The sequence below is a fragment of the Leuciscus leuciscus genome (genome assembly GCF_965113295.1).
Source record: "Leuciscus leuciscus genome assembly, chromosome: 22".
NCBI lineage: Eukaryota > Metazoa > Chordata > Actinopteri > Cypriniformes > Leuciscidae > Leuciscus > Leuciscus leuciscus.
This window is the reverse complement of record NC_138746.1, coordinates 34,410,971-34,434,028: the sequence shown is the minus strand read 5'-3', so window position 1 is coordinate 34,434,028 and position 23,058 is coordinate 34,410,971. Positions and strand designations below refer to the sequence as shown.

The window sequence follows — 23,058 nt, the reverse complement described above, 5'->3', positions numbered from 1 at the left end:
GACCCATTTCAAATCTTCCATTTATGTCTAAAATATTAGAAAAAGTGGTGTCCGCTCAACTGGGCTCTTTCTTGCAACAAAATGAGATCTATGAAAAGTTTCAGTCTGGATTCAGACCGCATCATAGCACTGAAACTGCGCTCGTTAAAATCACAAATGATTTACTTTTAGCTTCTGACCAAGGCTGTATCTCAATACTAGTTTTACTTGATCTTAGTGCTGCGTTCGATACTATAGATCATACATTACTCTTAGATCGACTACAAAATTATACTGGTGTTCAAGGACAAGCACTAAGCTGGTTCAAATCATACCTATCTGACCGCTACCATTTTGTCTATTTAAATGGAGAAAAATCGATCATAACTCCAGTAAACTATGGAGTGCCGCAGGGATCTGTATTAGGCCCTCTGTTATTTTCAATATATATGATGCCACTTGGAAATATTATAAGGAAACATGGAATTAGTTTCCATTGTTATGCTGATGACACTCAAATATATATTTCATCACGGCCGGATGAAAACGCAAAAATTTCCAAATTGACAGAGTGTGTTAAAGATATAAAAGATTGGATGACCCGTAATTTTCTTTTATTAAATCCAGACAAGACAGAGGTAATACTTATCGGTTCAAAAAAACGCCCACAAAACCTCGCACAATACAACTTTAACATCATAGGATGTCCTGTTACTTTATCCTCTACAGTAAAAGACCTGGGTGTCATACTCGATTGCAACCTGTCTTTTGAAAATCATATTTCATATGTTACAAAAACAGCATTTTTCCACCTTAGAAACATTGCTAAGCTACGTAATATGCTATCAGTTTCTGATGCAGAAAAGTTAGTTCATGCATTCATGACCTCGAGACTGGATTACTGTAATGCTTTACTAGCTGGTTGTCCTGCATCCTCAATAAACAAGCTACAGTTAGTCCAAAATGCCGCCGCTAGAGTTCTTACTAGATCAAGAAAATATGATCATATAACACCGATTTTATCATCACTGCATTGGTTACCTATAAAGTTCCGTATTAATTACAAGGTATTGCTACTGACCTATAAAGCCCTAAACGGCTTAGCTCCAGTCTATTTAACGGATCTTCTATCACCCTATAATCCATCGCGCTCTTTAAGATCACTAAATTCAAGGCTTTTGGTCATACCTAGGATATCCAGAACCACCAAAGGAGGCATTTTATCCAAGATGGCGCCGCGGATGGCTGCCTCGGTGTTGAGCTCTCCAGTTGTTACACTGTTTTTGTTAGTTTGTCCTGTTTTATGTTTGTCATTCGCTATCAGTTATACCAGGGACGAACTGCTGAACATTCGGCAGCGCACACCAACTGATCACCAACCAGTTTTTGATTCTTCTGGCGTTTTGCGGAACATTGTCGTCGGTTGCGCCGCTGCACTGTGGAAACAGTATAAGACGCGCAGGCGTGGGAAGCGAGCCGGCACACTCGTGAAGCTCAGGCAGCGCGGATTCAGAACGGCGCTGCCTAGCATCCATCTGGCGAATGTCCGCTCTCTCCCTAACAAAATGGACGAACTACTTCTGCTCTCACGCAAAAACAAGGACTTTACCAACTCTGCTGCTCTGTGTTTCACGGAAACCTGGCTGAACGAAGCCATTCCGGACAGCGCGTTACATCTACCGGACTTTCAGCTGTTCAGAGCGGATCGCGATATGGAGTCAACGGGGAAAACGCGCGGTGGTGGGACATGCTTTTACATCAACAGAAGGTGGTGTACTGATGTAACTGTGTTAAGGAAGATGTGCTGTCCTGATGTGGAAGTGCTTTTCATTAACTGTAAGCCGTTCTACTCGCCGCGGGAGTTTTCCTCGCTCGTTCTCATCAGTGTTTACATTCCACCGCAAGCACACGTGAGTACGGCGCTGCAACAGCTGGCTGATCTGATCACAGAAACAGAACAACAACACCCGGACTCTGTTCTTATCATTCTCGGAGACTTTAATCAGGCAAAACTCACACGTGAACTGCCTAAATTCAAACAGCACATTACATGCCCCACCAGAGACAATAATATTTTGGACCATTGCTACACCACAACAAAGGATGCATATCGCTCCGTCGCCAGAGCAGCTCTAGGACTTTCCGATCACTGCCTGGTTCATCTTCTACCAACTTACAGGCAAAAACTTAAAACTGCTAAGCCAGTAATAAGGACTGTAAAGAGATGGACCAACGACACAGAGCAGGTCTTACAAGCCTGTTTTGAATGCACTGACTGGAGTGTTTTTGAAGCTGCTGCCAGCGATCTGGACGAGCTCACAGAGACTGTAACATCATACATCAGTTTCTGTGAGGATTTATGCATCCCTACCAGGACTTACTTATCATTCAACAATGATAAACCATGGTTCACACCAAAACTCAGACAGCTTCGTCAGGTCAAAGAAGATGCCTACAGGAGTGGGGATAGGATCTTGTATAATCAGGCCAGGAACACATTGACAAAGGAGATTGAAGTGGCTAAGAAGAGCTATGCCAAAAAGCTGGAAAACCAGTTTTCCTCCAACGACCCTGCATCAGTGTGGAAAGGCCTGAAAGACATTACCAACTACAAGACACCATCCCCCAGCATCGACAGCAACAAGCATCTTGCGAACGAGCTGAATGTCTTTTACTGTAGATTTGAGACCCCCGATCAGACACCCCATACCCGCCCTGACCATCTCTCTACACAGCCATCAACACCTCCAGCCATCCCCCTCCCCTCCCCCCCTGCACTTCAGATCAGTGAGGATAATGTGCGTCAGATCTTCAGGAAACAGAAGAGAAGGAAAGCACCAGGCCCAGACGGTGTTTCACCAGCCTGTCTGAAAACCTGCGCTGACCAGCTGGCCTCTATCTTCTCACTGATCTTCAACAGATCACTGGAGCAGTGCAAAGTCCCTTTCTGCTTTAAACGCTCCACCATCATCCCAATCCCGAAGAAACCAAAGATCACAGGACTCAATGACTACAGACCTGTTGCCTTAACATCTGTGGCCATGAAGTCATTCGAAAGACTGGTGTTAGCATATCTGAAGGACATCACTGGACCCTTGCTGGACCCCCTGCAGTTTGCCTACAGAGCAAACCGGTCTGTGGATGATGTGGTCAATATGGGACTGCATTACACCCTACAACATCTGGACAAACCAGGGACCTATGCAAGGATTCTGTTCGTGGACTTTAGTTCTGCCTTCAACACCATCGTCCCATCACTGCTCCAGACCAAACTGACCCAGCTCTCTGTCCCTAGCTCCATCTGTCAATGGATCACCAGCTTTCTGACAGACAGACAACAGCTAGTCAGAATGGGCAAAATCACGTCCGACAGCCGCACCATCAGCACCGGTGCTCCACAGGGATGTGTTCTCTCACCACTGCTCTTCTCCCTGTACACAAATGACTGCACCTCTAAAGACACCTCTGTCAAGCTCCTGAAGTTTGCGGACGACACTACTGTTATCGGACTCATCCGGAACGGTGACGAGTCTGCGTACAGACAGGAGGTGGAGCAGCTGGCTCTTTGGTGCAGTTATAACAACCTGGAGCTGAACACGCTCAAAACAGTGGAGATGATCGTGGACTTCAGGAGAAACCCCCCTGCACTCCCTTCACTCACCATCATGGACAGCACTGTGACTGCAGTAGAGTCATTCAGGTTCCTGGGCACCACCATCTCTCAGGATCTGAAGTGGGACACTCACATAGACTCTATTGTGAAGAAAGCCCAACAGAGACTGTACTTCCTGCGTCAGCTGAGGAAATTCAACCTGCCACAGGAGCTGCTCGTACAGTTCTACTCAGCTGTCATCCAGTCCATCCTCTGCACTTCCATCACCGTCTGGTTCGGCTCTGCTACCAAAACCGACCTCCGTAGACTACAGCGGATAGTTCGGACTGCTGAGCGAATCACTGGCACTACCCTTCCCACACTCAAAGTACTGCACTCATCCAGAGTGAGTAAAAGGGCTCGCAAAATCACTCTGGACCCGTCACACCCAGCACACTTTCTGTTTGAACTGTTACCGTCTGGTCGACGCTACAGAGCACCGAGCACAAAAACAACCAGACACAGGAAAAGTTTCTTTCCCCAGGCCATCTACCTCATGAACACTTAAATGTTCCCCTACTGTGGAACAAACATGTGCAATACTTCCCTCAGACATTTCATTATAGCACCTTATAACTTTATATATATTTATAATTTATAATCTTTTATTTCTATTTTATTGTAATTTTTTTCTATTTTTTATTTATACTTATGTTACTTGTCACTTGTCTTGTCACTTTATATTGTATGTGTACTGGAAGCTACTGTCACCAAGACAAATTCCTCGTATGCGCAAGCATACTTGGCAATAAAGCTCTTTCTGATTCTGAGAGCATTCTCACATTTGGCTCCAAAACTCTGGAATAGTCTTCCTGATACTGTTCGTTGCTCAGACTCGCTCTCCCAGTTTAAAACTAGATTAAAGTCGCATCTCTTCAGCCAGGCATTCATATAATCCTACAGTTCAAACTACAATCCGGCCTCTAGCTCATAAATGCCAGAGGAGAACTGGCCCCCGACTGAGCCTGGGTTCTCCCAAGGTTTTTTTTTTTCTCCATTAGGTCACCTGATGGAGTTTTAGGACACCATTAGGTCACTTGATGAAGTTTTTCGGTTCCTTGCCACTGTTGCCTTTGGCTTGCTCAGTTGGGGATATTTTGGGGATATTTAATTTAATTTTATCAATCAATAAATTCCTCTTGAAACAAACTTTGTTGTATTATTTTAATTTAATACTGTGAAGCTGCTTTGATACAATCTGTATTGTGAAAAGCGCTATACAAATAAACTTGACTTGACTTGACTTGACCTTTTCTGCTGTCCTCCGCTGGCCCGGTTCCACAACCTCTTGCATGGCCCGAGTTCATCGATTCAGGAGCTGAGGGAAGTTTTGTTGATGAAACATGGGCGCTCGAACAGGGCATTCCCTTAGTTGATCTAGAGGATCCTACCATGGTCTTTGCCCTTGATGGCAGTGTTCTCTCTAAGGTCAGTCGAACCACCATCCCGATGACTATCACTGTCTTGGGGCAACCATCAAGAGACTATTTCTTTTTAAATTTTTCAATCACCTTTTACTCCTGTTGTTTTGGGTCATCCTTGGTTAGCGCAGCATAACCCACAGATTAACTGGGCAAAGGGGACTATCCTTTCTTGGAATTTGTCTTATGTTGAATGTTTAGTATCTGCTGTCCCTGCCGTTTCCTCTCTTTCTGTGTTTCAGGAGGAACCTGGTCATTTGTCAGGAGTGCCTGAGGAGTACCATGATCTGTAAGTGGTGTTCAGTCATTCCCGGGCCAACTTCTCTCCCTCCCGGGTACCACTCCACCTCGCAGAAGGTTATATTCCTTGTCGGCGCTGGAGCGTTCCTTGGTTTGGTCATGTCGGCGGAAGGGATCAGTATGGACCCCTCTAAATTATGAGCCGTCACGGATTGGCCAGTTCCCGAATCACGAAAACTCCATAGGAGGAGGAGCGCTCCAATGATTTTTGGGGTTTGCCAATTTTTATCGCCGCTTCATCAGAAACTTCAGCCAGGAAGCCGCCCCCCTGACAGCGCTCACTTCGGTCAAGTCTCGTTTTGCTTGGTCCGAAGCGACCCAGACCGCTTTTGAGCGCCTCAAGACTCTATTCACCACCGCACCAATTTTAATCACTCCTGACACCAAGAGACAATTCATCGTCGAAGTGGACGCTTCGTATATAGGCATGGGGGGCGGTGCTTTCGCAGCGCTCTCCGCTCGGCGATAAGGTTCATCCATACGCGTTCTTTTCTCATCGGCTCTCACCCACAGAACGCAATTATGACGTGGGGAACTGCAAACTGCTGGCTATCCATTTAGCCTTGGGGGAGTGGCGTCAGTGGTTGGAGGGGGCGACCGTTCCGTTCATAGTTTGGAATGACCATAGAAACCTCAAGTATATTCGCTCAGCTAAGAGGCTGAATGCTCGACAGGCTTGCTGGGCACTTTTCTTTGGTCTTTTCAAGTTCACCATTTCCAACAGGCCCGGTTCTAAAGATGTTAAACCAGAAGGGCAAGGGTGCTCAGCAAGCATATACTGGTCTGTGCAGACAACATTATGACCGTTGCGCTACACTTTCCTCGCATGTCGCAACTCGCCCGCCACCTCCTCCTATGGAGTCAGAAGCTTCTGAGGTCAGTTCATTCCACTTAATTTTCCAGCCTGCTCAATCGTGCCGCTGATGAGGCCCCACGGCAGCCTGTGGCCCAGGGTGTTCCACCCTTCGGCATCGAACGTACGTGACGGAGTGTCCGAGGCCAGGCCTAACACTCGTATGCACTGGTGGAACCTGTGTTAGGCTGGGTCCATATGTTGTGATCCCTACGGCGATCCCATATGTGTATTATTCCACGGTACGGCTCCCTGTGGCAAGCCCGTGTCTTCCCTTGGCAGAGCCTGCTCTGCCATCACTGACCGGCTGCGTCTCCCCGCACTGCGGGCGGAGCGTGGATGCAAAGCTTGCACGCTAATGCGTGCATTAGCTTGTTTTATCAGTACTCGAAGATGACAGGCTCGCTAAGTGTGATCCCAATCAGTCGGTACGTCCGACTACGTCTCCGTTCCCTCCTTCAGGGAACGAGGGTTACATATGTAACCGAGACGTTCTTAATGATGCCAATCTCATTAAGTAATGATTGATTACCTTATAAGGAACTATTTTAGTCCTAAATTTGCTATTACTTACTGATTAGTTAAGCTTGTTTCTATATTAGTTAATAGTAGTAGCTGAAGTGTTAATGTATTACTACTCATTAGTCCTTTTTTTTTTACTTCCTGCATAGTTACTTATTAATGACGGACCATTATTCCGTCATTATATAAGTGTTACCAAATGAAAGTCATACTAGACGTCTAATACATTTTAATGCCATATTCTCACATACCTTTGCACACATAACAGTTCACTTTCTGCCTAGACAAATGATAACGCAGGAGAACTGCACATAAATATTTCAAGATGAACAGAATCACAGTTGAACCCTTGTGCAACACAGAGTGGTACAACTGATATTATGACTCTCACACAACTCAACATTGTGCATTGTGACATCATTTTCATGACATTTTCATTACAAAATCTCATTACTTTCGATTTTGGGGTGAAATATGACCTAGACATGTTCTTGACAGTTTCTATGAGACCCCCTTTTTTTTTTTTTTTTTGATTTGATGAATTTGGAAACCTCGATTGTCATTTAGGGCCATAGAAACGCAGATAAACACTCCACAAACATTGAAATAATCACATTTAGTCAGATGAGTAAGACTGTGTTCCGTCATCCACACTATTGAAGGATTGCTTGCTGGAACAAGCCGATGCATCTCAGGTGACGTATATTACAGTGTGGGCTGCTTGCATTAAGATTTTCCCTTTCGGATAGCATTACTCGAGTGTGATGCAGTTACCTCAAGGGACAGAAACCTGTTGTGAATGTGTAAATGTGCCTAATGTGGCCTGTAAGACTGCACCTGCTTCTGAGATCCTCAAGCCATAGCAGAACAATGCTGCCAAATGATATGCCTCGTACTACTTAAAAAGCCCTCTGGTGTGTTTGTGACACAGACAAGACTTACCTGTGTTTGTGTGTGTGTGTGTGCGTGTGTGTGCGTGTGTGTGCGCACATGTTTTTCAATCCCGGTGGGGACTTAAACCTGAATGCACACATACTCATGGGGACTTGTGTCACTGTGAACCTAAATTGAGGTACACAAGTTTATAAATCATACAGAATTATTATTTTTTGAAAATGCAGAAAGTTTTGTGTGATGGGTAGGTTTAGGGGTCGGGTTAGTGTGTGTGTGTGTGTGTGTGTGATGGGTAGGTTTAGGGGTCGGGTTAGTGTGTGTGTGTGTGTGTGTGTGTGTGTGTGTGTGTGTGTGTGTGTGTGTGTGATGGGTAGGTTTAGGGGTAGGGGTAGTGTAAAGGGACAGAATATACATTTTGGACATAAAAACCATGTGGAGAGTCCCCACAAAGATATTGAGTCAGTGTGTGTGTGTGTGTGTGTGTGTGAATGAAAGAATGCTTTTCCTTGGCAAGAGGAGGTAATAACAGGGTTTTTCCCAATTATGTAGAAACCAGTCTGGCATGTCTCAAAGACAGCTGATATTTGCTGCCGAATTTAAGGTTTTAACAGCGCATGGTCACATGTCCGACCAGTTAATTACACTGATTTGTGTTTCCCGAGCCTTAAGTACACATGCACTATAACACATGCATTTGACAGATTGACAGTTTTTTTGTTTTGTTTAGTTTTTATATAAAAAAAAACAGGATAAAAATATGTTGTTTCACTGTGGTCTCTGTATTGCATTGTTTGTATTCTGGTCTTTTCTCTGGTGTCACATTTGATTCTTACAGCACTCTGATCCCTCAAGACAAAGCAATTATTATTTTTTTCACGGCACCACAGATTCAGAAGCACCTTCAAGTTAAAACACCGGATAGCAGAACATGAAACACTTCTGTGTCTTACATCGAGAACAGAACATGAAAACCATTCAGATATTTTCTTCAGAAATGTTTTCAAACTCAATTCTCAATCCTACAAGTGAATCATCACAATGACAAGGATGGTGAAATGTTACAAAAGAGCCTGTATGGAGTTAAACCGACGAAACCACCCACATGAAAACTCCCTGTGTTTTTCTACATGAAGAACTGAAGTCGAGATATGATCATTTATGTCAAGCACACACGTCCCAGAAGCTTTTTTGACAGCCCCCTTGATCTTTTGAGGTCTTTTATAAAAGTCGGCAATTCACAGAACATAAATAGCATAATCAAAACATGCTTTTAAAAAATAAATGACTTGATTCATAAAACGGTTTCTTCTCAGCAAGACGCCAACATTAGAATGCTTTACCTTCCTGTACTGTGCAACAAGAAAGAAGTCATTGTACATGTCACATTTACAAAACATCTCACGCTGTCAGTGAGGAGAAAGATAGAGTCTGTCAGAAATAGAAACTGTCAGCCTTATCTGAGTGAACTATGAACTGAAAGAATAGAGACACGGGACGAAAGATAGAGGGGAAGAGGTGTGTCCTCGGTATGTCAGACAGGTTTACTGCCTCTGGCCAGTGAGACGCTCTTATTATTTGCATGTGAAAACTTGAGTCCCCACCCTTCACCAGGTTCTCAGCACTTTGCGTGTTAAAACACATTCAGGTTTTTTTCTTTTCTTTTTTTTCTGAGTCTAATACTTTGGCTTGTTACATACCTCATCTGCACTGGAACAACACAGGATAAGAATGCTAAGGGACACCGCATGAGGATTTCCTCTTGAGTAAGTAACTTTTTACAAATGGCATAGGCTTGAATGTCATCCTCAAGTGTTCATGAAGTAGATGCTGAATATGTTGGAGGTAGTTTGCTGACAGGTTACTTTGCTATATATCTGTATTGTTTTGCATATTGAAAGAAACGCTTCAGTACTTAAGCACAATGCATGACGCTATTACAGACTACTTCTGAAAAGGTATAGGATTAACTAAGGGTTCTCACAGACTAACAATCTTTTCTAAACATGGATTTTAGTTGTAGTTTTATCTTGGAATGCGCTGATTTCTTATTTTTTATAAAACAAAATTATTGCAAATTATTTCAATTGTCAACAAGAAAAAATATATAACTTACCTATTGAAAATTATTTGCAAAGAGATGTAAAAGAAAGAAAAGAAAAACAAAAAGAAAACAAAAAACAAGGGGGGAGGGGGCAAAAATTAATAAAAGCATATTATGAAGCGCTGATGTCATATGGTCTCTTAGATGAACAAATCTTAGAAAAGTTGCCTGAAATCTCCCCCAAATTTTTTGGATTATTATTCTTGTTTTGAACGAAGTGTTTAGTGAAATTGTGCTTTTGCAAGTGAATCAATTTTTAAGATCTTTTGAATATAAATATTCAATTGCATTGAACGCAATCACGTATACTTGACATAAGACTTCATTTGCATCTGTTGTTAAAATGAATGAACTTTACTGTCACTATTACATGCTATTGCACACAGATCAGTTCACTTTCTAGGAAAATTATAATACTGTAGAACTGTATATTTCAATATAGAAAAGAATCGCAACCCTTGTGCGAAAGTCTCTCCCACACAACTCTCATAAACTGCATCGAAACATTATTTTCATTTTCATAAAAATGTGCCTGTAATCTCTCAAAATGGATTGGTTAGTGAAACTAAACTAACTTTTTCAAGTTATATATAAATATACAGTATAATTATAATATAATACTACACCAGTGAAGATAATATTATTGCAGTAACAAATTTCTCTCACAGAAACTGACTTATTTAACACCCAGCATTTAGTTTTGGTTGACTAAACCTGCCTTTGTTATTTAGTCAGCATATTAATCAGCACAGGTGGGGCTCAGATCGACTCAAGCGTTGAACACCAACCCTATGTGATTGCTTTAGGCCTGTGGAGATCCCAGCACCTGCTGATCAAGTCAAGTCAAGTTGAATGAATTAATTATGCCTGATGGGATGAATTTGAAATATGATTAACACCGACGGATTCTGGGAAATAACATTTAATGGCATTACGGTTTTCTAGTGTATGGTTTTCTGAATGTATGGTACAGTTTTGTTCACCTGTCCCTAATTGGTACAGTCATTCTTGAAAATAAAGGTTCTTTAATGGCATTGATGGCGTTCCATCAAGAACCTTTAAAGGGGTGGTTGATTATGATTTGACTTTTCTAACTTTAGTTAGTGTGTAATGTTGCTGTTTGAGCATAAACAACATCTGCAAAGTTACAACTTTCAAAGTTTAAAGCAAAGGGAGATATTTGCTTTTAAAGAAATCAATTTCTAAGAACTACATAAAATGGCCAGTAGGGACTACACGACATTCCTGCGGGCTTGCTGACATCACTAAGCCCAATATTTACATAAACCCCTCCTCCGATGAAGGATTCGCACAACGGCTAGTCCTGAAAGATGGAGCAGTTCCAACTTTAAAAACAGAAACTGTTTACGGGCCACAACCTGTAAGTATGATTTATTTTTCGTCGTTGTGTTTTCCTGTAATAGTTCGTATTGTTAATTGTACGTTGTAGCAAGGAAGTAAACGAAGGACAACGCTGTTTGGCTCCACAAACCAGTTTGTTAAATGCTAACGTTAATTCATACTTATCCGACAAACATATCATCAGCGCAGCGAACTTGGAATGTTCGTGGTTGTTGTCGTTTATGTGATCAGTGTAAAATATTCTTTGATTATAGCTTTTATGTATTGTTTATCTACATGCTTGTTTATCTACAGGCATGCTAAACATGGTTTTGTGTTTGATTTGGCTACTGTTGTAAAGCCAATGTTTAGTGTTCGTATTGGGTTAATAGTTTGGGCGACAGATATTTTGCTACAATCGTTCTAAATATACAAAAGTAACAGTGTCATATAGCGATCTGCAGTCTTAAAAAACATACCTTTCTGAAACGTCCTTTAACAGCCGTTCTTGAACAGGTTCTGCTCGATCCTCTCCACTAACATTCTCTGGGTCTGATTCGGGCTCAAACTGGTATGGCAATATTGACGCCGTTGTTTACTGAAGCACAAACTACCGGTAAAGATAAGGGGGCGTGACGTTTCCGAACAACGTGCACTTGGAGGTTAGCGAATCACAACACACTGGGCCAGCTAACCAATCTGAGCCCATTGCGTATTTTGAAAGGGGGGCGGGGGGCTTCATAGAACGCGGAAATCATCCGACCGTTTTTACAAGGAGGGACAGAGCAGTGTAGAATAATGGTTAAATATGTGAAAAATAATGCAAATTTTTAAAAACGAAGCATGAAAAAATGTTACAGTGCACCCCACAAACACAATAAAGCCTTCGAAAAAAGGCGTTTTACCACCCCTTTAACATCCATGGAAACTTTCCATTGCAAAAGCTTATTTATAGGGAAAACAAGAAAAGAAAATGAAATTGAAACAGAAAAACACCAATATAACGTGACAGACAGTTTCCAAATGAATGATCAGGTTGTTTCTGAAGAACGCTTAGTCACTATTATTTAATTAGGTTAATTAGGTCCACAATATTCTATGAAATCCTTAATGTTGACTAATACCACATCAAAGGTCTATTGACAGTTTCATTAACAGTCTTAATTTGTTTCTTTGAAGGTGAAGTACATCATTTCTATGCCACTAGATAAAAAAAAAAAAAAAAAAAGCCTCATACGAACTGTAAATATATAATTATATTATAGTAGATGTTTTGCCAGGTTTTTTTAGTGACCGACTCTTAAAAGCGTGAAATGGACTCAGGATATAGTCACTATAATGAATTAAGGGTTTGGTGGCACTGGATAATCATCTTTGTCATAACATAATTCTCCTGCAGCTCCAGGGTAATTATCAATGCCAAATGCAGCTAATGTGATTGTTTCTGAGTGTCAATGAGCAAAAAGCACCAGTTGAGCAACCATTGAGATATAACCATTGAGATACAACCACTGAGTGATAACTTTAGGCATGGACAACATTTAAAGATTTTTAACTATCTACGAACTGTCCTGCACCCAGCAAACAGAACTTACTGAGTTGGAAATTAAAGTTCTTGTTGTTTGAGAAGCCCTGACTCAGTAACAAAGCAGTGTGATGCAATAACATTAACATTTTCTCACATTTTCAGTCGAAGAAATGTTAATTACAGAGCAGCTTTCCCATTACAGGAACAGTGAGTCACTCAGTTTCATCATCAGCAGAACATGTTACATCTGGAGACTTTACTCACTGCTGTTACTCAGTGTTTTATCTTTAAATGTGGACTCATTAAAAAAAGAAGAAGTTTTTTTTTTTCACTCAGTTTAAGTTTTACACATAAATAACAGAATAGTTGCTGACGAAAATGTTCTACTTTCTATTGCAACTTGGTGTCAGGTGGTTTAGGGTGGGGAGGATTTTACTGGACAAAAAAAGAAAGAGGAAATGGCCTATGATAATATGGCCACATTTACATTTTATGATTCAAGTGACCCAATTCAGATTTTTTAGATCGGACCATGTAAGCATGAAAAAAGCACGTGAATTCAGAAAATCTCAGATCGGTTTCAGTCCTCATTCATATGTGGAAATAAATCTGATATGAATTGGATACGTGCATTTGCATCTGCCATGTAAACAGACAGATCGGAAAGTCGTACGTTATTGAAAAATCGCGCATTTTTACTTCCTTTTCAGCTTAAGCTTTTCCGGGTCAGTCCGTCTACCTTGGGTTGTTTCATCATGTATGGATTGTAAATGCAGATATCTATGGAAGCTTGTTTCTACCACAGAATAAATTTTTTTTTAAGATAATTGCGACATTGTATCTCACAACTGCATGTTTACATCTTAGAATTCTGACTTCATTTCTCAGAACTGGGAGATATAAAGTCAGAATTGCGAGATATATACTTGCAATTGCGTATTATAATGTCCAAGACTTTTTTCCTCAGAATTGCGAGTCTATATCTCACATTTTCCTGACTTTATACAGTGGTGGACAGAATTAATGGCACCCCTGGTAAATATGATCAAAAATGGCTGTAAAAAATAAATCTGCATTGTTTATCCTTTTGATCTTTCATTTAAAAAATTCGCAAAAATCTAACCTTTCATTGAAGTAAAAGAATTGAAAGTGGGGGGTAAATCACATTATGAAATAAATGTTTTTCTCCAAAACACGTTGGCCACAATTATTGGCACCCTTTGAATTTTTTACGAGTAAAATATCTCTGAAGTATATTCCTATTAATATTTACCTTTTTTTAGCATACCAGGGTGACTAGGAACATGAAATTGTCTCGCTATGACTTCTTGTTTCACAGGAGTTTAAATATGACGAATACACAAAGGCCAAATGCCCTTAATCATCCATCACAATGAGTAAAACCAAAGAATATAGTTCTGATGTGCATCAAAAGATTGTTGAGCATCACAAAATAGAAAGTGGCTGTAAGAAAATAGCTAAAAAATTGAAAATCCCCATTTTGACCATCAGGGCAATAATTAAGAAGTTCCAATCAACTAAAGATGTTACGAATCTGCCAGGAAGAGGACGTGTGTCTATATTGTCTTAATGCACAGTGAGGAGGAAAGTTTGAGTGGCCAAAGACTCTCCAAGGATCACAGATGGAGAATTGCAGAGATTAGTTGAGTCTTGGGGTCAGAAAGCCTAAAAAAATTTATCAAACAACCCCTACATCCCCACATGTTGTTTGGGAGGGTTTCAAGAAAAATCCTCCTCACTCATCCAAAAACAAACTCCAGCATATTCAGTTGTCAGACACGACTGGATCTTCAAACGGCACAGGCTTCTGTGGTCAGATGAAACTAAAAAAAAGAGCTTTTTGGCAGCAAACCCACCAGATGTGTTTGGTGCGCACAGGGATGAAGAGTCCCCCATGCCTACGGTTAAATATACTGCTGGATCTTATATGTTGTGGGCCTATTTATTTGCTGGAGGTCCTGGACTTCTTGTTCAGATACATGGTATTATGGATTCTAGCAAATACCAACAGATAAAAAATCAAAACCTGACTCCTTCTGCTAGAAATCTTATAATGGGCCGTGGTTGGATCTTCCATCAGGACAACGGTCCAAAACAAACATCAAAATCAACACAAAAATGTGTTACGGAGCACAAAATGAAGCTTCTGCCATAACCGTCCCAGTCCCCTAAACTGGGACGGTTATGAAGATCAGTGGCTATAACACTATAGAAGATCAGTGGCTGAACTGAAGAGAAGAAGCACCAATATGATCTTGTGAATCTGAAGGATCTGGAGAGATTCTGTATGGAGGAATGATCTCTGATCTCTTGTCAGTTATTCTCCAAACTCATCAGGCGTTATAGGAGAAGACTCAGATCTGTTATCTTGGCAAAAGGAGGTTGCAAAAAGTATTTAATAACAGGGTGCCAATAATTATGGCCAGCGTGTTTTGGAGAAAAACATTTATTTTATAATGTGATTTACCCCCCACTTTCAATTCTTTTACTTCAATGAAAGGTTAGATTTTTGCGAATTTTTTGAATGAAAGATCAAAAGGATAAACAATGCAGATTTATTTTTTACAGCCATTTTTGATCTTATTTACCAGGGGTGCCGTTAATTCTGACCACCACTGTAACACTTGACTTTAAAACATGCAATTGCAGATCACACAATTCTGAATTCTGAGATGTGAACTCGCAACTGTGAGAAAAAAAAAGTCTGAAAAAGTCGCAATTACCTTTTTTATTTTTTATTCTGTGGCAGAAACAAGGATATGGGTCACTTTTGAAAGATATAGTCAATAGATATAGAATCAAGACCTGCAGTGTAAATGCGTCCCATGTCTTTAAAGGCACATCATATAAACAGCTCACAAGTGTGACAATTTTGATGTGTGGGATCCATCATTTCACACCAAATAAGTGAGGAGAAATAACATGTGCAAACAAGCAGTCCCTGCAATGAAACAAACCATGAATGCCACAGAGGTGGGACAAGTGGCAGGACCTCAATCTCTCAAAGCAGCTTTACAGAAATAACAGGAAAATAATGCAACAAAGTTTGTTTCCAGAAGAAAATAACATCATATTCTAGCTTAAGTGAGTTCAGTGATGGTCCATTTTTGTTGTAAAAAAAAAAAGTAATTAATTTAGGAAGTGCTAAAATGCATCTCGTTTCTGGCTTTTGCCCTACAAAAGTATGTTATCCTGCAGCTCTCTGTAAGTGGCTGAAACCAAAAACCTAATAATGTGCAAAGCTTGGAAAACCAGGCCTTAAGAGCAAAGATGAAGAAGCTAGAAAAAAGCTCCAATTTATATTGCAACAAAATATCTATGCAAGATGCAATTATACATGTCCTAGATGATTTGTTATATTATTGATGTACAGAATTGTCCCAGATGAACATGATGTGTGTTGTTTCTTAGGTGGCGAAGGCTGTGCAGCGTTTGAGGGATCCAAATCAACACCGTGATGGAATCCGATTTCTCACTGCTGTCCTCCTCAAAGGGAGAGTTCAAGGCAGAAGATTTCATACAGCCGCATTACAAGGAAGCGTATCGGTTAGCCATCGACTGCCTCGTCAAAGAGGGAGAAGTTTCTTATCAAAATTTCATCAAAGAGGAAGGCATTTGCAGTTTCCTCTCAGAGGAGGAAATCAAGCATATTACACAGAGCGCGGTACAGCCGCCCACAAGCAACCACTCAGAAGAAGTGGACTGTCCGCAGGTCGACACGTCCTCCACGGGCACATACTGGCCCACACACTCAGACACTGACCCGCCAAACCTGGAGTTAGGCTGGCCAGAAGTCCCGCACCGAAGGCTTGAGACCAGCATTGACCTGCTCTTCCACCCGCCAAGGCAGAACAGCCCCACTATCAAGGAAGTGATCCGCAAACAAATACAGGATGCCAGGCAGGTAATGTTGATAAAACAGCATGCTGAAAAGGGTGTAAATAAACGCCTCTTCAAAACCAGTCCTTCAGATCGTGTGCTTTTGAGCTGCACTCAGAGTTAAGAAACACATAAGCAGGCACGGGGCCCTATTTTATCGATCTAAGCGCATGATTTAAAGCGCACAAGTGCGCTTAAGGTGATGATACACAGGGCAACTTTTTGAGCAATGTTGCTGAGCAATGTCGCCGTCAACGGACAACCGGATGAGACACAGGGGCCACGACCGATCTAAATTATCCAGATAGAAATGTATTGCCCATTTTCATTGGGAAAGTTGCCCTGTGTATCAAAAAGTTTGCATGCTCAAAAAGTTGCCCTGTGTATCATTACCTTTAGGGCGTCCAAATCCACTTTTGCTAGTGTAACGACGGGAAAAATGGTCGGCGCTCCCGGCGCATGATCTAAAAGGGTTGTCTCTATTCTCTTAATGAGTAATGGGTGTGTTTTGAGCTTTACGTGCAATAAACCAATCAGAGTCTCATCTCCCATTCCCTTTAAAAGCCAGTTGCGCTCGCGGCATTGCGGATTCGCTATTTACATGACAGAATTTGCAAGCGGAAAGACTGAATGTTTCTCTAGCGAGGAAACGGATCTGCTCGTGCGCGAGGTAAAAGCAAGCAGACCATCTACGGGACAAGCCGGATTCCACCATATCTCTATGTGCTAGGGCTGTCACTTTACGTTCGAAAATCGATTGCACAATCGATCGGACCAACCAACACAAGTTTCGAAAACGAAAATGTGGAATCGATTTTAACGTCCTTCTCTCGGAGCACGTCCAGCTCGTCATGATACGCCCGCAGCGAACGCGCGTCACACAGCAACTGCAGGCTCTGACACAAACACACATAACAGCAAATTATACTTCTGCATAATGTGTTTATTTTTACTACAAAAATGCTAATTCTGCCGGTATTCAGACAGTCTCATGCATACAGAGACAGATTCAGGCTACGGTCTACAATCGCCTACGTAGGTGAAATTTGTTTGACATTTCTAATGGTAAACACGGCCATGCTGAATCCTGCAGTGATGTTTCTCACTGATGTTATGGTAGTCCACGCTTATTGTTTTTCGAGAATGTTGCACTCCTGTTTGTCATTGTGCACGAAACTTCACGCCAATAAATCATCCGAAATATTGCTGACTTGTGTCAGTGCGGAGCGCCCTCTTTACGTTCGTCCTAATGCCTGTTAGTTGTCCGTGGATTTGCCTATATTTGGCGTTTAAAATGGAAACGTCTTTAGACATGGAAAATCGATTTTACAATCGATTCAATGAACACTTATGTCTCAAAAATCAAAAAAAAATTCACAAAAGTGACAGCCCTATTATGTACACAATAATAATCTTTTACATTTTAATCCTGTATGTGTTGTGGACCCGCCTATAGGCGCACATTACTAATGCGCTCTTTAAATAACAAAAAAATAATAATATTGGCTCAGTCTATTTCAGTTCCTCAAAATAGCAACGCTCCAACAACGCTCCTGAACACACACTCGTTCTCAGACCAGCAGCCCATGGGCGCACAGACAGGCACAAATGCATTTGCTATTTAAACAACGTGGCGCAGGATGTGAAAATGAAAACTGTGTCGGGCTGAAACTAGCAGAAAACACTGTGTCGCGCGTATAATAGCGTCCATAGCGTTGAAATGCTCCACACTTCAGTTGTTACCTTAAAGCACTAACTGTTCTGGGGTGCGTTTCTCTAAAGCATCGTGAGCTAAGTTGATCATAGAGATCATTGTTGCCAATGGTTCTACAATATCCTTAGGCTTGCAATGCTTTTGAGAAATGCAGGTGGTGTGTTTCCCAGAAGCATCGTTAGCCAACTATGGTCACAAGTTCTGTCGTTATCCACAGTTTAACGAGTCGGTGTTTCCCGAAACTATATTTCAATGAACATTCGCAAACAGCATCACACAGTTGTGTGTTTGGAGTGACAGCTCTCGACCTGCGGTTAGAAGCAGAGTTTCTTGTTTTTATGAAATGTGGACTCAATAAATCCTTATATTGAGCCAAATAAGCAAACTGACATTCAGAAACATCTGTATCTTTTATTTAGAATGAATATACAAAACGCCAACGGTTTCGGGAAACAGTCATAACTAGCTAAGTTGATTTCTTCAGCTATGCATCGTACCATGGTAGTAAAGCAGCAAGTTACGTTGTTGTACTGGAAACACACCCCTGATTTGTAATTGAAAGGTTGTGGGTTCAAGGCCCACAAGAGCTGATCCATGCCCATAACAAAGCTCTTAACCTCAGGTTGCTCCAGGGACAATGTTTCAGAAGCTGTAAGATATACATCACTATCAAAGATGGTGCAGCATGTTGAGAAAGTCACTCTTTGGAAAAATCGTTTCACTGTCACAGTGTTGAGTGTGTGATAAATAAATGAACAAATCTTTGAAAGGCTATATAGAGTGCACAGCCAGATGTTGGATGTCCCATTCATTTTCTTTATAGAGAAATAGATTTTTAGAAATATTGTTTAAACAATATTTTGAAACAAAATTGTTTCAAGAAAGGCCTGCCATGAGCTCTAAGGCTTAAGCGATAAAATATGCGTCTGTAGAACCCACAATCCTGAAGCAAAAACTGATCTTAAACAACATATATATTTGTATAAATTTGAATAGCATTTTACAGTTTACCTACTGTATAATCAATCAGTGTAATTTTGCCGCTTTGTATTGTTACAATGTAGGTAGTATATGTAAATGAACAATATTTACTCATTCTCCATGTTATCTGGGCCGAGAAATTCATGTTTATCTTTTGGCAGTTCCAGGGCTTTCATGAAAACTACAGGTCTCGTACCCGGTAACAATACAAGTCGACACCATTATGACCAAAAGTTTACTAAGTAGAATTTACTACTAAATCAAGGCGGTTTTTGATTCTGGTAAACATATCCATAGCAGACTGCATGACAACATGCCCAGTGCATTATGGGTGTTGAAGTTTCCCTACCTATTTGGCAAAAAGGAAGACAACAGCCTTTTTCTCTGTTCTGCCTTTTCTCTGTTTTCTCTGATCAGCACTGATCTTTCTACTGTATAGGCAGACAAGTTTTATTGAAAGCCCATTTTGCCAGCGGTGAAGTACCACTTTAAAGTCAATAATTGTATATTGTGTTAATGTTTGTTATTTGATTACATAATTCGTACTGCTTCATGGAGTGAGTGGTTCATTCCTGTGGGTTTTCTGAAAATACTTTCTGAAATTTTTTTTTTCATCTCGCTGTTTCCCTTTAGGGCCTAACAGTAACAGATCAAGGCAACATGAGCAAAGCTCTTTTAAATGCAGAGATATACCGTACGTCTTTGATCTACACGGGAATCACCTATCATATAGACATGCTTTTTTAGCCTAGAAGACAGCTTCTACCTTGAAAGTAAAGTGAATTTTTCCCTAAAGATATGTCTTTCTAAATAAATATTGGTATGCTACATGAAAACATCAGGCTCTCAGAGAACTCTAAATTGAAAGAAAAATAATAACTTACCTTTAGTTCAATGTGCCATTATTTTCATGACAAGCATATTTATTTCATGCCGACTTTAATGCAGACTAGATTTTTTCTAAAGAAAAGAAAGAAAAGAAAGAACTGAATATAAATAAACTACATTGACTTATCATGGTTCAATATTAGTTATTTTAATTAGTGTATTAACATACACACATACAGAAGAGGACTAAAATAAAGTGCTGTTTTTATGGTAACGATCATTGTGATGATTTACGGTAATGAGCACTGAGGTTTGAATGTACTTCACTTTCATGAAGATAATGTCACAATGCAAACAAAATATAATTTCTTTTTTTTTCAGAAAAGTCAGAAAAAGTTTCTGAAAAGTTCTTCAGAAAAGTTTTACTGAAGATAGTTTGCAATTTCATCAGCAAAAGTTCAGCTTCAAGACTCACACAGGAGTTCGTAGGCCGCTCTGTTTCAGTTACAAAGATCACAGCAGTTATACCCTTCACCACACACACACACACACACACACACACACACACACACACACACACACACACACACACACACACACACACACACACACACACACACACACACACACACACACACACACACACACACACACACACACACACACACACACACACACACACACACACACAGCAGTTATACCCTTCACCAAGGTCTAAGCTACGTCCTTGCTTCAAGTTGCAGTTTCTGATTGGCTAAGAAACACATAAACAGTAATTTTCGACACATATACAGACAGACTGAAGCATACCTCCATCGATTATGCGGCTGACACTCGAACCCTGAAGTTAGACACGATGTGACCTTCCAGGTCTCAGATCTGCATTGCTGGGCGCCAACATGTCCAGAACAACAACTCAGTCAATCTCCAATAATGCCAGTAGTTCCTTAACCTGTAACCAAAAAGACTAACACACACACCGACACACAAACAGCTTTTCCAAGGTTGGATTTGGCCAGACTCTAACAAACAGGAGTCTCCTCTCAAAACATCCAGATAACAAGTTATTTCTCTCAAGGAGAGCTACACTTCAGTCTAACTGGAAAGTAAGCCTTTAACAAAGAAATGGTCCCTTAAACTATTGGCTTCAATGACCCCTATATGTTTTAACACATTGAAGACTTTTCTCAAACACAAAACAAGACCCTATTTCATTTCTGGAAGCCGGGCTAAATGAGCAAGCACTGTTACTGCATTCAGATATCAAATACTGACATTAAAGAATACATGAAAAGAACATTTCAGTGATCACACTAGTAACTTCTATAACAAAGTAAAATCTCTAGAGAAGTCATTCAACTCATTTGATATTTAGAAGGAAAAATATTAATACCCTGATTATAATCACTCATTATATATACATTGAAGCAGCAGTGGACCATATACACCACCGTAAAGCTGCTTGCTCTAAAGCATCAACATCTGTTGTATAAAGTGCTGTATAAATAAGCACACCTTCACTGGAGCGCTTGAATTGGAGAGCTTGTATATCCACATCACTATGATCTGATCTTGCTGATGTTTTCTCAGCGCTGTCATTTTTGTTGTGGGTTTATTTGATTATTTAGAGGAAAGAGTGCAGTTCATATTTGTCTATTGAAACGCTACTCTCAGCAGCGTGGATAAATTATCTCTCAGATTCAATGCATTTCCTGAGTAGATATTAGATTTTGTTATGGCTTATTTTGCAATCAACACTCAATCTCCTTAGTGGCTTCTTTATAGTGGCAGCCAAAATGAGTCCAGACTTCAGCTGTGAACACGGCGAAAACCGAACACAAAGCCACTGACACAAATCTTGCTTGGATGTAAGATTGATACAGTGTTTTTGAGAATCGAAAGTATCGACAAAAATAATATCGCAATATTCACGAGTATCGATATTTTCTTACACCCCTTCCCTGAATATAATTTTCCATAATCTTTTCATCATAATCATTTTGTATAAAGAAAGCCCCGATGAGACCAGCATTGTTGTCTGTCAGAGAATTTAGTCTCTCATGAGTATAGGAAAAGTGCCAACCATTTCTTCAAGAATCCCCCATAATCACAGAAGAGACTGTAGATTGATTTCCTTTAAATCACAGCTTTAGAAACCAGCCCCACACGTGTTGAACTCTTGCTAATGATGTGATAAGGTCACGTAGGCTACATCACTTTCTCCCTCAGGCATCAGTCATGTACAAATGGTCTTCGCCAGCAACAGTGGCTGCTAAACCGTGCTGAACAAACACAGAGCAAACAATGAAGTTGTGCAATATCCAATGCTGAAATGATCGCTCCCTTTGCAGTTGATGACAGGAGTGCCAGAAACATCTAGGTGTGCCCATGAGAAGCCAGCTTTACCACAAAAAAGAAAAAGAAAAAAAAGAAGAAAATTTTTGTCATGCAAATGAAGCTCTGCTATGGGGTGTGGAGCTCATTAGTTTTGAGTGAGAATGCAATGTGTTCCATCTGAGCAATGCAGTATTTTTTTGTGTTTTGATTATGAGAGATGATTAAAGCTGTCTAAGAGCTTCTGTTGAACATGGCACACTGAGGGACTGAGATAGATGTGATTGAGTACAATATCGTCAGCATGGGATCTCATCAATACAGCGCTGACCAACCTTTATGATCGACAAGAAATGGCAAACAAGGAAGTGATCATTTCATCTAAATAAGTGTAACGTAGGCCAGTAAGAGATGTGCGTGTAAACCTCACTCCCCTGGTCTCACACACTGGAGACTGGTTTCCAGAGGTGGACAAAGTACACAACTTCCTTACTTGAGTGAAAGTACAGATACTACTGGTCAAATATTAATCCGTTACAAGTAAAAGTTGTAAAGATTGATTTTTACTGAAGTAAAAGCACAGAAGTACTTGTTTTTAAAAGTACTTAAGTATCAAAAGTAATTGTCAATGCATTGTTTTATTATAGTTGCATTGTTGTGTGTAATTCTTACAGTACCTTATGCCTCTGAATCTATGCCTGCCTTCCCTC

General features: G+C 40.6%; 1 protein-coding gene and 1 long non-coding RNA gene across 2 annotated transcripts in view; one reads left to right on the top strand and one right to left on the bottom strand.

Annotated features, from left to right (window-relative positions):
* The first annotated feature begins 9,166 nt into the window (after positions 1–9,166).
* Positions 9,167–23,058, top strand: part of fam83b (family with sequence similarity 83 member B) — a 36,831-nt gene continuing 22,939 nt past the window's right edge. The window contains exons 1-2 of the mRNA XM_082153889.1: positions 9,167–9,384; positions 16,024–16,516. Of these exons, the coding sequence (XP_082010015.1) occupies positions 16,070–16,516 (447 nt within the window). The 5' untranslated portion in view covers positions 9,167–9,384; positions 16,024–16,069. The remainder of the gene's footprint in view (positions 9,385–16,023; positions 16,517–23,058) is intronic.
* Positions 13,969–14,763, bottom strand: LOC309486569. The gene is made up of 2 exons (XR_014201601.1): positions 14,352–14,763; positions 13,969–14,277 (listed from the first exon to the last, which is right to left on the bottom strand). It is a non-coding gene; the product is annotated as an uncharacterized lncRNA (long non-coding RNA).